Source organism: Acartia tonsa, chromosome 3 (genome assembly GCF_053477335.1).
Source record: "Acartia tonsa isolate MP-2025a chromosome 3, ASM5347733v1, whole genome shotgun sequence".
NCBI lineage: Eukaryota > Metazoa > Arthropoda > Copepoda > Calanoida > Acartiidae > Acartia > Acartia tonsa.
This window is the reverse complement of record NC_137262.1, coordinates 5,871,996-5,886,336: the sequence shown is the minus strand read 5'-3', so window position 1 is coordinate 5,886,336 and position 14,341 is coordinate 5,871,996. Positions and strand designations below refer to the sequence as shown.

Sequence of the window (14,341 nt, the reverse complement as noted above, 5' to 3'; positions counted from 1 at the left end):
TGTACATTTTGTACAATTTGTATTAAATGTTTTAAATAGTTTTTGTGTATATGTCAGGGTGCGTATTTGACATTCGTAACATTCGTATTTTTGTACAATCTGTATCAATTGTTTGACTCTGTTTGCTTATACAGAATCAAAACTCTCTATATGCAATTTTTTTTGTAAGTGTTTTTGAAGGGATCGACTCTTTAGTCGACGTATATTGCATATAGTTGGTCTCCCCTGCTGAAGAGAAAAGATGTATATTTTACCACTGGATATATAACCTTGAGTGGGAAAATTTACATGAATATGATAACTTAGTTATCAGATTAGAATAACATATTATCATATTGTTCACAAGTTTACAGGGTAAATGGAAATGTAAATTATGGTTGTGAACTTGTGCCATTCCGAAATCTGACATGTCTATCATTTATTTTCCTAAGTCGTCGACCTCCGGTAATAAATACGGAATCGAGTGTCATGTCCTCATCGGCACTTGAGTCCTCTATGTCCGAATCAGAGTCTAATGGTTTCTTATTTTGTGACGCTTCTTTTCGTGTTTCTAAGGGTGAGTGTGCGCGTATTCCTGGTTGTGGATCCTTTGAATTAACCGGGAATATAAGCGGAAGTGTGTCATTTTTAACTAATGTGGCTATCTCTTGATTTGTGAGTTTATTATAAGGCTTTGTAATAATATCCCTTATTTCCTCTGGGAGGGTGTCAAAATGTTCGTCCATAGGCTTGAACTTTTTGATTTCGTTGAAAGAGTATTTAAATATTTCAGTTCTTTTGTCTGAAATTCTTTCAAGCTTGCAAGTGTTAGGGCTTACATCCAAAACTCTATAGGGTGAAATATGATAGATAGGTCTAAGATTGGGGTTAACACCAGGTGTAATAGTGTTATTTCTAACCAAGACAAGATCTCCTATATCAAATTGTTTGTGTATGCGGGTTTTGTTAATATACTTTAGTCTTGCCTCCCTTCCCTTTTCAATAGCTTTTGCTGAAATGTCCAAGTTTTCTTGTATACCGTCCGAGAGGTCTTGCACATAGGCTTCTGTGCGAGCTATATCAGGGTGATATTCATCCGGTTTTATTGCTCCAAAGAACAATTTAGACAGGGAGCTACGTGTCCCGAATAATAATTCCATGGGTGAAAATCCAGTTTTTGGTATTTTAGTGCAATTATATTGTCGGACTATTAACGGTAGTAGATATACCCATGAGGTTTTTGAGTCTTGTGCCAAAATTTTAATGATTGGCCATTTTATTACTTTGTTGCTAGCTTCCACCAATCCTTTAGAGGGTGAGAAGTACGCAGTAGAATACAAAACTCGGATGCCAATAGAAGCAAAGAATATCAAATTTTGCTTTTCTAAAAATGATTTTGCATTGTCGCACAATATTTGTCTGGGGGAGAAATTAGGATAGAAATAAAACATGAATTTGTTTATAAATTCACGGGATGTGAGTGATTTCATGGGATATGCAAGAATCATTCCTGTTAGTTGGCAGACTATAGTGAGGATATGATTATAACTACGATATGGGGGCAAGGATTGTATATAGTCAATACTTACACATTCAAAAGGTCTTGAAATTGTACTATAAGTTCCTACTTGTTCTAGTTTTGTAGATTAATTTTGAAGTTGACAATTTAAACAAGATCTAGTGTAATTTCTAACATATTTCTTAAGGTTAGGGTGGAAGAAATTTTGCATATTCAAAAGCATTTTAATTTCTCCACTATGTACTAACAAAAGATGAGTATAGCATACTAATACTGGTAATAGTTTGGTTGGGAGATAAACCTTTAAATCTCCTTTTATTTTTGTAAAAAGAATCGTGTCTTTAAGTTCGTAGTTCTGTCTTTTATAAGTGTAGGTGTTTGATTTAGAGGTTAGACAACGTGTGTAAATGTTAGAGTATTCCTCTTTTTGGTTTGCAATTATATTTTCTATGCTAATCCTTTCTTTTAGGATTTCCAAAGGTCTTAGTACTTTGCCTATAACTCTATGTTCTGCGGCAAGTGAATTTATGGTGATTTTGGGTTTTTGTTGCTTTGGTTGTGGGGGTTGTTCATCATAACCCAAATAGTCGGGGTTATCCATAATGAACTGTGTCCATTCTTCAATAGTCCAAACTTTATATTGGGGTAAGTTATCTTCAAACCCAGATTTAACAAATTTAGGTAGGGCTACCTTTTTAATGCTTGGTAAAGTAGCCTTATATGCCCGTGTTAAGAAATCTGCCAAATTGTCTTCTCCTCTCAAGAAAGACATTGTTAGCTTCGGTATTAGAGTTAACAGAGTGGTATTCCACCTTTTCAACTTATTAACGGCTGTTAATGCTTTAGGATTGAAGAGATAATAGGCACACTTTGCGTCTGTTAACAAAGTACATTCACAGCTTGGACCTATTAGAGTTCTAAACGAGTTTGCTGCATAAATAATTCCTAGGATTTCAATGTCTATGATATGTAATCTTGACTCAGCAACGGTAATTTTCTTTGAGGTATATGCGATAATTTCAAACATGGATGCTAAAGATTTTAAATTAAAGCTATTGGTTGATGAAACCATTGCGGGTCTTACTATGTGTTGCTCTTTGTGTCCATATAGTAAAAATACAAAAGGGGGTTTTGTTTTGTCTGAACAGTGTTGAGTGACAGGTTTGGCACCCTCTATATTTGTGATAACTATCACAGGACGGTACATAGCTACACTAAGAGCTTCAAATATGAGTTGTTGCGGATCTAGATATACATATCCATGCTCTAGTTTGCGAATAAATTCTAAGAATTTATCCCTATCATTATTAAATACAAATTGAATATACTTTTGTCTCAACATCGTAGAACGTATAATTTTTGATGCTCTTTGCAGGATTGTGGTCAAAGGTGTTTGAACTTTATTTAGTTCTAGAAGCAATTGTAAAGATATCCCGAGACTATTGTGTACAGTGTCTTCAGGATAGCCCAAAGTTTTACTAGCCAAATATTCAAACTCGGGTGGTCCATCTTCAGACATACGCTTAGCATAATCCTTAATGTTTTCACCTTCGTTCTGCAAAGGTAGGGGTAAAATTGGTAACCTATTATCATAAATAACATGGTGTACAGGATCATCGACGTTTAGCCCAGGGGGTAGGGTTTTAGCCTGTAATTCTGGTGTCACTATTTGCGCTAAGACTGCCGAATATGAGCCAGTTGAGGTGCCGGCTGCGTCTGATAAGATGATCTTAGGTGCCGATAAGTTAACTAATTTGCTAAAAATTGGTCCTGAAGCTAAAGCTTTCTTAATGTCTTCGAATGCTTGTCTTTGTTCTGGAGTTGGGACAAAAGTTTTACCTATTCTAGTAGATGTAAGTGAAGTTAGAATATGTGTAGGAGCCATAATATCAAATCTTAAATGTTTATGCATACTTTGTAGTACTCCCATAAAAGATCTCATTATAGTAATATCAGTAGGCATGGGAATATTTAGAAGTTTTTGTACTCGCCTTTGATCTACACAGCAATAATTATGTGAAATGAAGAACCCAAAGAAATTTACCCTACTTTTAAAAAGTTGTGATTTCTTTAAACTAATCTTTCCTTTATGCGTGTGTATTCTCCCCATAACTTTCTTCAAAATCTTAAAATGTATATTCAATGATTCTGATCTAGTTTTAGCTAGTTCAGTTGAGACAATGAAATCATCGTAAATGTGTTGGACTTCTGGGATAGGTGAGTATACCATTTTGGCTAAATCACCGTCCATTACAACATCACCATTATCATCATAAACCAATTCCCAGTGTAATATCTTTTCCATAAAGCGTGATAGACTTTCAGGTGAAGTCTTAATGCCGGTTGGTAAGGATGCGTGTCTAAAAGCTCCTAATGGGGTTGCAAACAATGTTAGGTCTCTGCAAGAAGGTTCTAGCGTTATACTATGAAAGGCGTTAGCCATGTCACTACTACTATGCACAAATTTATCCCTTAGTGACTGAATCAAATTTTCTGCTGTGGGTAGCAGTGCAGGTTCAGACTGCAGACAAGGATTCAATTGTTGAAAATTTACAATTAAACGAGGACAGCTCCCCTGATCCGACTTTGGAATCAGATAAGCTGGGCTTGCATAGTTGTTATAGGAATCCCCATCCAAATTAGCTCTTTCAATGGTCCCGTTCTTTAACAAAATCTCTAAGATAGATTGCATTTGCATTTTCTCTACGGGTGATAAGTAATATAATTTCTTATGCTGGGGTAAAGTTTGACCAGGTTTTAGTCTAATTGTATAATTGCCCAGATATTTACTCATGTTACCTCTATCAGTAGAATGTGTAGATATTATATCAGGGTAAGATTTTAGGAATATGTCTTCTATATAATGTCTTACCTCTGGTGGATAGTCTGACAGCACCACAAGATCCTCTGGTTTAACAAACTGGTCCTTTGGCACACTATAGCCAGTAGGTTCTGTTACATAGTCCATAAGGTTATCAGATTCAGCTATATGTTTTAAGCCAAGTTCAATAACGTCATCACTATTCTCAAAGAGTTTATTCTTTTCAGGATCTGGTGTAGTTAGAATTTCATCAATATTAGAACGGTAGTCAGATAAGGCTACTCCTGGTACTGGAGTGTCATTGTTTATAGCTGTAGGATTCGGTATATATCCATCAGCTAAAGGAAAAGATCGTTCTACCAGATTGATGGCGCTGTATTTTGGTAGCTATAAGAGTTGAACTGAGTGGTTTCTGGTGTCTAGTGAGATCTGATTGATGGCTGGAGCCGTAGCTTTTTCTGCGTGTCGCTCCAGGGCTTGTACAATCTCATCTAGCTCAGTTGTCACAGATACATTGTGTAGGAATGATTGCGTAAAATCAAAGTCTGTGGTGATCTCCTTGACTACAAATTGGTTGCTTGGTTCCAAGTATCCGGTGATAACAGTGTTAGTGATTGCATGTTCAGTGACATTTGTTATCATTGCTCTTCCACTAAGTTGTCCTCGGTTGTTGACAGTCAGTTGCGTTTGTCCAGGTTGAATTTTAATTCCTCCATTTCTATCGTTGGCAATATGGTCATCGCTGAGAATGACTTTTGTTCCAGGAGCTAAGTTGAAGAAATGGTTGATGTTCATTTCTATAGTCTGAGTTTCATTAGGATCAATTTTGTCTATTGTCCCTGTGCAGAGTTGTAACTCATAATCAGAACAGAACAGGCTATCTAGTACTCTCCCAGGATGGAACATAGAGTATAGATATGGTGCTGGCGGGTGGTTGTCTGCAACGAAAGTCAACCCTAATTGGAGATCTCTAATGCCATTCATTCCGATGATCATAGGTGTGACATTCTTGTGTTCCTCAGGTACAATCATAAATGGTACTGGTCTATAGATGCCTGAGAATTGTGTGAGACGAATCATGAGAATTATTTCTCCAGCTACTGGGATTTTGTGTCCAGAATAGCTGACAAGAACCATGTCACTCTTTTCCAGATGGTTCTTAACCTCATTTTGTTGTACTCCAAATAACATACCAAAATAGCTGGTTGACATGATATTTCTGTCTGCTGCTGAGTCAAATAAAGCTGTCATGTATACATCGTAGTTTCCATTTGACATACAGCCGGAACAGTTCAGGTACATTTTCCTATTTTCATCCATGATAGCTGCAGAACTATCTACCGCTAAAATCTTGGGGTCATTAGGATCCATTCGAACGGTGATAGCGTTAACCCTACTTGTTCTGCCACGCTCTTTGGATTGTCCATTGGCTTTGGCGTCAACCCATTCTTCATATGCCTGTTTAAACACACCACCAGGTCTCACTTTACCACTATGGTACAGTTCCATCATCGCTGGTCGTCCAGGGCATAGGTGTTGAGCGTGGTATAGGTCTTTGCCATACTTCTTGTGACAGCTCGGGCAGTATCCGGATGTTAGTGCTGTTTGATATTGTCGTCCTTGGTCATCGCACAGTAGTCTGCATCCATCTGATATTTTGTGTGAATTTTGACCACATGCACCGCAGTAGCGCTTATTGGATGTTCCATAGGAGATATGATAATCTTGTTTGGTGTTCTTTTGTGGTTGTCTATCTCTATTATCCCTGTTTTCTCTGTTGTAGGTTTTAGGATAGGCTGGTTTAGCAGTAACTTCTCTAACTGTTGGCCTTTTATAATAGCTCGTCGTAGCGGCAACTTTAGCAGGCTGTTTGTCTCTATTCATTCTTGTATCCCTGTCATGTGAGTAGTTGGTGTTGTTTGTCTTTTTATGAAGCGATAAATCTCCATTGTAACTGGCTGATACACCATTCTGCTGTAGGTCCAGATCTAGGTCTTCAGTTCTAGGATACATGGAAGCGGTCAACTCATGATATGTAGGGGATCTTCCAAGATCATGTGTGAGATTGTGATGGTTTTCAGATGCTATATTGCGGCTATTTGTTGGTAAGCTACGTTTGAATGCCTCCACTGCAGTTATGTTGAACACATTCTGTCTTTCCTTCTTGTCTGTATAATGAACAGCGGCTCTGCTGGCAAGATTCTGAATTGTACTGACAAGCTTAGGGAATGACATGGCTTTGGTTCCCTTAAAGGCTATCAGCTTAGCTTGAGCTTCCTGTGGGCTGATGAGTATATCATACTGTAGCAGTAAGCTATTGTAGACACTTTCAATAGATAGTCCAAGATTGAAACTCTGCTGGATGGTAGTATATGCTTCGCCAGTGGTGGTCCTAAGCATAAAGGTCTCAAATTCTGATCTTGAGAGGTTACATAACTCCTGAGCAGTGTTCATCTCTGATAGGTAATCAGTAATGTAGGGTGGTTTGCCGTCTCCTTTGAAGCAATGCTTGAGAGGGAAGGTTCCATTGGCTAGCTTAAGCTTTTGATCGTTGCTTAGGGTGCTCTTGCTTGCATAGCTGCTTGGTGGTTTAATTCCAGTTTGGTTGGTGAAGTTACTGAAGTGTCGTTGAGTGCGTTTGTCATTCTCCTCCTGTACAATACGCTGGGCCTCTAACTCAACTTCACGTCTTTGTTCCTCTTTGTATTCCCTCATACTCTGTGTGTAGTTGGTACAGAAATTCCTCATCATTTCTGAGTCCACGCGTAGGTTGGGGTTACAAAGTCTTATTGTATCCAGGAATTGTGGGAACAGGAAATTTCCCAGAGGATCTGATAGTGTTGCTCTAACATATCGATCTCTGATCAGTGCATCTGGTGAGTCCTCGCGCATGGGTATGGATCTTACAGATTCCGTGTCTGGTTCTGGCGTCTTGGTTCTCTCACCATTCTGTTCTGGTTCCTCCTGGTTGGGCATTGGTTCCTCTCTTCGTGTATCATCTCCTGCAGAAGCTGCATCAGCTGACGGAGTTCTTCTTCCAGGCGTCGTCGAGCGTCCTCGACGTGGAGTGTTCGCCTTTTCAGCGTTGTCATCTTTCTTACTTTTATTAAATAATGGCATTACAGCTAGCTTAAAGCTTTTAAACTTTCTATGAGTTCTTTAAAGAAGCTTATGAGATGTTGTACTATTTTAGGATTTAAATAGCAGAGGTACAAGAAGAAACTGACTAATGCGCTTAACGTTAAAACAATCAAAAATTGTTTACAATAGCAAATTTTTCTTTTAAAGTTGTTAAATATAGATGAGTATGTATTGTTTACTTCACCTAAAGTTGTTTCTACTTCGTGAATGCTTGCGTGTGAGCTTTGAATCTTATCCTGGAGTGTGCGCTAATGCACTCTTATCCTTAATTAAGCTCAACTGTAGAAACACTTCTACTTAGATTTATTCTATATTTGCTTATAAAGCTAATGTGGGTTGGTTAGCTATACAAATTAGCTATAAAGTTAAATAGAATGTTAAGGTTTGCAGCGAAGTTAATTTGGGTATGCTAATATACTATCACAAATTAACTGTTATTTGCTTAGGCGTCGACTTTTCCTAGCAAATGTTATTGTTGAGAAAAAAAAACAGCAATTTATAATCCTTGTTGAATTCTTACTCCACTCTAAGGATATGTAGCTTACAATCTGCTTATTCCTGTAAGGCTTTATGAATATAACTTACTAAGGTTCACTCCCAAAGGATCGTCTATATTCTAATAGTATTGCAACGGTTTTGCCTGAATATCAAAGATCTCGCACCCAATACTTATAGTTGTATTAGGGTATGCCTACCAATCCTACTAAGTATTATTCGCGAATTATTATGGGGCTTCACTTGTGATTTCAATCCTTATAACTATATTATTGAGACTCAATTTAGATTGTCCTATATATATATGAATATAATCAGTTTGTTTTCAAGGTTATTATAGACCGGATGTGCTCCACTTAATTAGTGAGAACACAATATTCTATGTGTCTTACTGAAGTGTGATATCCTACGCAAGGTGATCAATCTATACGCTGGAAGTTGTCAATCAAACTCTTTAAAGTAGACTACAAGGTTGGTGTTATTGCTTGGTCAAATATTATTGAAAATCAAATTAGCTGAATTAGTGCACTTTTTTTTCTAAAAAAGTAACAATTTTAGATTATAAAGATTATGAACTATATGTACACACTTTATTTTACTTGGTTATAGACTTTATGCTAATAATCCTAAGTAAAATTAAATTTTCTCAATGGTATAAAAAGAAAATGTTCTTTCTTTGTTTTAATCCGGATGTTTATAAAGACAGTAGAGTACTTCCAATATTACTTGCTACTTCTTTTAGAGACGTCCCAAGACTCCCAAGATAGGCTGCTGCAACCTTTTGCTGCGTTTGGTTACTAGAACTTTGTCTCTTATAAGTGTGCTTTTAAATTACATATAGGGCTTAGGTTGTTGACTATACTTTTAAATCACTAATATTCACTATCACTAATGATTGATGGTTTATAACTCTTCTCAAGTTGTCTGTTGAATTCTGGCGGCACATGAAATAGAAATTTTAGCATTAGCAAAGCAAGTAAAAATTTAGTTTTCATGTCCTACTTATTGTTGAGTGAACTGTTTATTGTATTTATGTATGTGTTTGTAAGGAACATACAAACAAAAAAGATTTTGTAAGTTAAGATTGAATTAAAAACTTTCTAAGTCAAAATAAAATAGAATCACTCTAAGTCCAAAGTTGGAAAATTTTGACTAAGTCCAAAAAGTTTCTAATGAAATTATTCTAAGTACAAAATCAATAAATTTTGGCTTAGGAAAAAAAATCTAAAAATATCTTAAGTACAAAAAGTTAGCAAATTTTGACTAAGTCAAAAAAAATTTTCTTATTGAAATTATACTAAGTACAAAATTAGTGAATTTTGACTAAGTCCAAAATCTTTCAATGAAATTATGCTAAGTACAAAATTAGTGAATTTTGACTAAGTCCAAAACCTTTCAATGAAATTATGCTAAGTACAAAAATAGTGAAATTTTCTTGAGACAAAAGAAATAGAATTACTCTAAGTCCAGACGTGGAATATTTTGTCCGAGATGAAATTTCCTAACAGTTCATTCACAAAGCTACTTTAGAGATTGCCTATAAGTCAAAAGAAATAGAATCACTCTAAGTCCACTATTGGAATATTTTGACTAAATGCAAATCTCGCTAAGTTAAGGATTTTAAAATTATAAAGTATTAGAGTGTTAGAATTATCCTTCACCAAAAGAAGTAGAATCTCTCTAAGTCCATAATTGGAATATTTTGGCTAAGACAAAAATACTCTAAGACAAAATTTTCTTTTAAGTGTGGAAAATGAAATTTGTTAATCTAGTTGGAAAAATCGTAATTATTACAAGTCCGAATTTTGGTAAATTTCCAACCAAGTTCACAATTTCATAAAAATTACTTTAAGTCCAGAAATTCGAGATTCTCTCTGTAACAAAAGAAATAGAAACGGTGCTAAGTCCAAAAGTGGAATATTTTGCTCAGAGTCTCAGGAAGTCTCTGGAGTTATTTCTCTGATTGCATACAGCAATTTGTCTACACTTATATCATTCCAACCGATCGATGTTGAGAATATCTTTGAGACTTTGAAATACTTTGTTTAACTCAAAATTTTAGAGGCGATAGTTATTTTGATACATCCGCATATAAATCAGAATTGCATTAAGAATATAAGTCCTAGGCATGTATAAGTAAGTGCAAATCTCAGAAAATCGGTTCTAACGGCACCAAAGTATTAGTACAATTTAACTTGAGTATAAATGCTACAAGTTTGTAATAATCTTTTGGCCCTTTACTACGACTCAAGAGTACTAACTGCTTTCGGCATATTGTTTCAGAAACATGGCTCCAAAGACAATATGTATCCCAACTAACAGCGTTTCCCGTGTTCTATAGGATTTGCTCCTAAGTTTTCATTTAATAAGGCAGTTCAAAATGGTCCTTTACAAATAGTATTTTGATAGCTTATAAATGAAAAGTTACTCCATGCTTGATTCTTAATAAGTTCTGGTTTAAGTATCAAAGATTCAAGTATTTCAACACTTAGAGAATTTCCGAATAAGTAAAAATCATACTAAGTCCGAAGATTTATATATATACTCCGCCACCTAGCACAACTCCTAAATTTCAAAATCCTGACTAAGTCCAGAAATCAAAATTTTGCACATAGCTCAATCATAGATTATTCCAAATCAAGTGTTTTACTAAAGAGAGGCGGACATGGAGGTGCCGGTGTGCTGGTATTCTCTAGGGCCTCTAGAGTGTCAACCAGTGCGAGTGTCCTTATAGGGCGGCGACCAATGGCCACAAATATGCTAGCATTCTCTAGGGCCTCTAGAGTGTCAGCTAGTGCAACTGCTCGTACACGAGGCTCTCAATTGCATTTGTGTCGTGCCTTTCAGTCCCTATCTCTTCAAACGCCTCATAGTCCTAACCTTGCTCTCAAATAGTTTCACAGGTTTTGGTAAATCCGATTTTGCCATAACTACAATTATTCGATTTTGGTAAAAATACCTGCCTTAGGCGGTTCGGGTACGGTAAGGGAAAAAAATAAAAAAAAATTATGAAGTAAAATTTTCCAAGATACAACCGGTAAGTTGCACCATTGTGTGTGCGAATGGGGCGTTTGTCCATAGTTAGGTATGGAGACCGCTCTTCTATGAGTACTACTAAAACCTAATTTTAATGCAATACACATAGACATTCTCATCGTCGGTTCGTTTGTTTAGAATGCTTAACCCTCTATTCCCACAAGTATAATACGAATTTGGTTGAGCTGGTGGAAGCTCAACCAAAGACCCACGCGAAGTATTATGTTGCTTTAACCTAAGAATAAATGGTTGGTTTTGATATTCGATCAGAATTATATAAGTATGTTAAGTATTAAGGAAGGAAAATGTTTTTATAAAGTGTATTTATATCACAAGTGCATAAGTTAAGTATGAAAATATTTACAGGATAAGTGTTAAAATTATAAGTAGAGTAGGACAGAAATATGCCCTAAGTCCCAAGCAGTGAATTGTGCTAAGTGTTAGAGTTCTAACATAAGGCCTGAGCTCAATTCATGCTAAGTACTAAGGGGCCTAAATTTAAACTACAATGCATGCCAAACAACTAAGTCATTACCTTTTAAAGCCAGAAAGAGAAGTTGATGGTAGGAGAGTTAGTAAATAACTGAATAAATTCAAGAGGTACATGCTATAACATTAGCTCTGGACCAGGATTTTAGTGTTTGTCTGTGCAATTAAATATCTGTGTGTTAATATGTGACGTAAATCAGGCATGGTTGTAGGCATACATATTTGAACTAGTTGTTTGTATGATTACATTAACTATAAACATAATATCTTTAATAAACATATACTATTAGCAAATCACATACAGATTACCATGAATAGGCTAGCGTTACCCATATATGGTGTCATATAGGTAAGGATAGGCCTATGAATGCATAAATTGATACAAATAATGCCTTGGGCCTAGCTAAAGTAATTGTGTCTTGCCCCTGAGTGCTACTAGTTAATTGCAGGGCACGTGTCAATCAAAGGTTCATAATATGATCTATAAAGTGTTGACTTTATATCAAGCATAGATAGATAGTTGTGGATGCGAAGCATTTCTGTAAAAGTCTCATATGTACGTTCAAAGAATTTGAAAATTGAGGATCGCATCTCCATTCATTCAAAATTTCAGATCGAAATTCGAATTCTAAGTGCTATTTAATCATTGATTACGAGATGGTTGCATTAAAAAAAAACCTTAATTAATGACTAAAAAGGAACTAATTGTCATCATTTGATATTCATTAAAATGTAGAACTTTCATCATTCAAGTATTTACCCAATAAGAATGACAACATCCATGTAGCAAATCACCAAAAAATCATGGAATGCACAAACAGACAAAGTGAGTTATAGAGTAGATAATCCGTTTGCATAAAAAAGTTAGAAAATATGCGAGAAAATCACGAAACCCCTAAAATATGAATGTCTTTTAAAGCATGACCTACAGACAGACGGACAAAACAATTTTTAGACTAGATGTGCATATGTCATAGGAATCTTAACTGATAAATAGCAGCCGAGAAAATAATTTTCCTCCATACGGAGTGAATAAAGAATATTATAAAAAGTTATGCTTAATTAACTGTACACTTTAAATATTTGAATTCAAACCTAATTTTTGTTTGGTTTCAAAAACAAATTTTAGTTTGTTATTGTTTTTGTTGCCATGGATTTAAAATCAACTACATCAAACAAGGATGAAAACATACACAAAAGCCCTGAAATGGTAGGACAAACGGACATTAACACATGTAAAGTGTCAGAACTGAATAATTAGAATATAAATGTATAAAAGTCGAAACAAAATTGTAAGTAAATTTATTGAAAGACTGCTTTTATGCAGGATGATGTTTAAGGATATACTTACAATTTTAGGACTTGATTATAGAGATACTATGCTTATAACATTGTACTTTGTTGTCCTAGGATTAAGTATTAAAAAAAATAATAACAATCGGATAATTAAATCACATAAAAAATCAGCATGTTTAAAATGGACGTACGGACATTATAGTAACGATTATAGAGTTGCTATACTTTATAAATTGTACCAAACTATTATTACAGGAATCACCATGCAAAGTTTGAAATCAATAGGGCCAATCTAACATGCCTAAATTAACGAAAAAAGCTATCCGTTCTCCGTACGTATGTATGGACGGACTGACCCTAATTATAGAAAAGCCTCACTTTTGAATATGCAGTGTAATGTTGTTATTTTAATATTTAAATCCCTATATTTTATTAAAAGCGAAGCTTTTCTATAATTAGGGTCGGTTCGTCCGTACGTCCGTAACGGATAGCTTTTTTCGTTAATTTAGGCATGTTAGAATTGTCCTATCGATTTCAAATTTTGCATGGTGATTTCTTTATTAGTTTGGTACGATTTAGAAAGCGTAGCAACTCTATAATCATCACCAAAATGTCCGTACGTCCATTTTAAACATGTTGATTTTTTACTTTTTTAACAACAAATTTTTATGTGGTCTGATCATCCGATTGATCTGATTTTTGGTGTATTGATTCCTGGGACAACAAAGTATAATGTAATAAGCGAAGCAACTCTATATTCAAGTCCTAAAAATGTAAGTATGTCCATAAACATTATCCTGAATCAAGCTGTTTTTCAACAAATTTACTTACAATTTTGCGTTGACTCTTATACATTTATATTCTGATTATTCAGTTCTGACACTATACAAGTATTAATGTCCGTTTGTCTTACCGTTTCTGTGCTTCGCTTTTATGGATGTTGTCATCCTTGTTTTGTAAATAAGTAAGTAGTTTATTTAGATAACAATAGAAAAGCCTCACTTTTAAATATGCACTGTAATTTTGTTATTTTAATATTTAAATCCATATATTTTATTTTGTAAATAAGTAAGTAGTATATTTAGATAACAATAGAAAAGCCTCACTTTTAAATATGCACTGTAATTTTGTTATTTTAATATTTAAATCCCTATATTTTATTTGTAAATAAGTAAGTAGTATATTTAGATAACAATAACGATTTCGTACAATAGTAGTGAGGCTGATTTAAAAAGCCTAAACCGTCTAAAACCAGCAATTTGCGAGATTTTAATCTACATACAAAAACCTTACAATAGGATATGGTAGCTGTGACCCGTCATTCTCCTGAGACAAGGTGTTCAGTCATCATGGTCGCTCATACCAGGTATTAGTATTTCTCAAATCATGTATGCGGGGGATGAGATTTTAACAACAAAAAATTTAATAACTTTTAGATTTTTTGCCCCTTTTTATCAATTCACCAATTTTGATACTTGATTGTGTTAAGCAGTAAAATCTATATTTGTTTGTATGTTTGATCTGGTTGCGATTCTTTATTAATTATTAGTTTAGCCATTTTCTTT

The 14,341-nt window shown here is 35.0% G+C and overlaps 2 protein-coding genes across 6 annotated transcripts in view; one reads left to right on the top strand and one right to left on the bottom strand.

The window, feature by feature from the left end:
• The window catches only part of Nop56 (Nop56 ribonucleoprotein), a 422,283-nt gene that overhangs the window by 111,137 nt on the left and 296,805 nt on the right, over positions 1 to 14,341 (bottom strand). The gene's annotated exons all lie outside the window — the stretch shown is intronic.
• Positions 1 to 14,341, top strand: part of LOC145313134 (glycogen debranching enzyme) — a 75,027-nt gene that overhangs the window by 42,550 nt on the left and 18,136 nt on the right. For all 5 annotated transcript variants that reach the window (XM_080152405.1, XM_080152407.1, XM_080152406.1 and 2 more), the window contains one exon: positions 14,075 to 14,142. In XM_080152405.1, the coding sequence (XP_080008531.1) occupies positions 14,075 to 14,142 (68 nt within the window). The remainder of the gene's footprint in view (positions 1 to 14,074; positions 14,143 to 14,341) is intronic.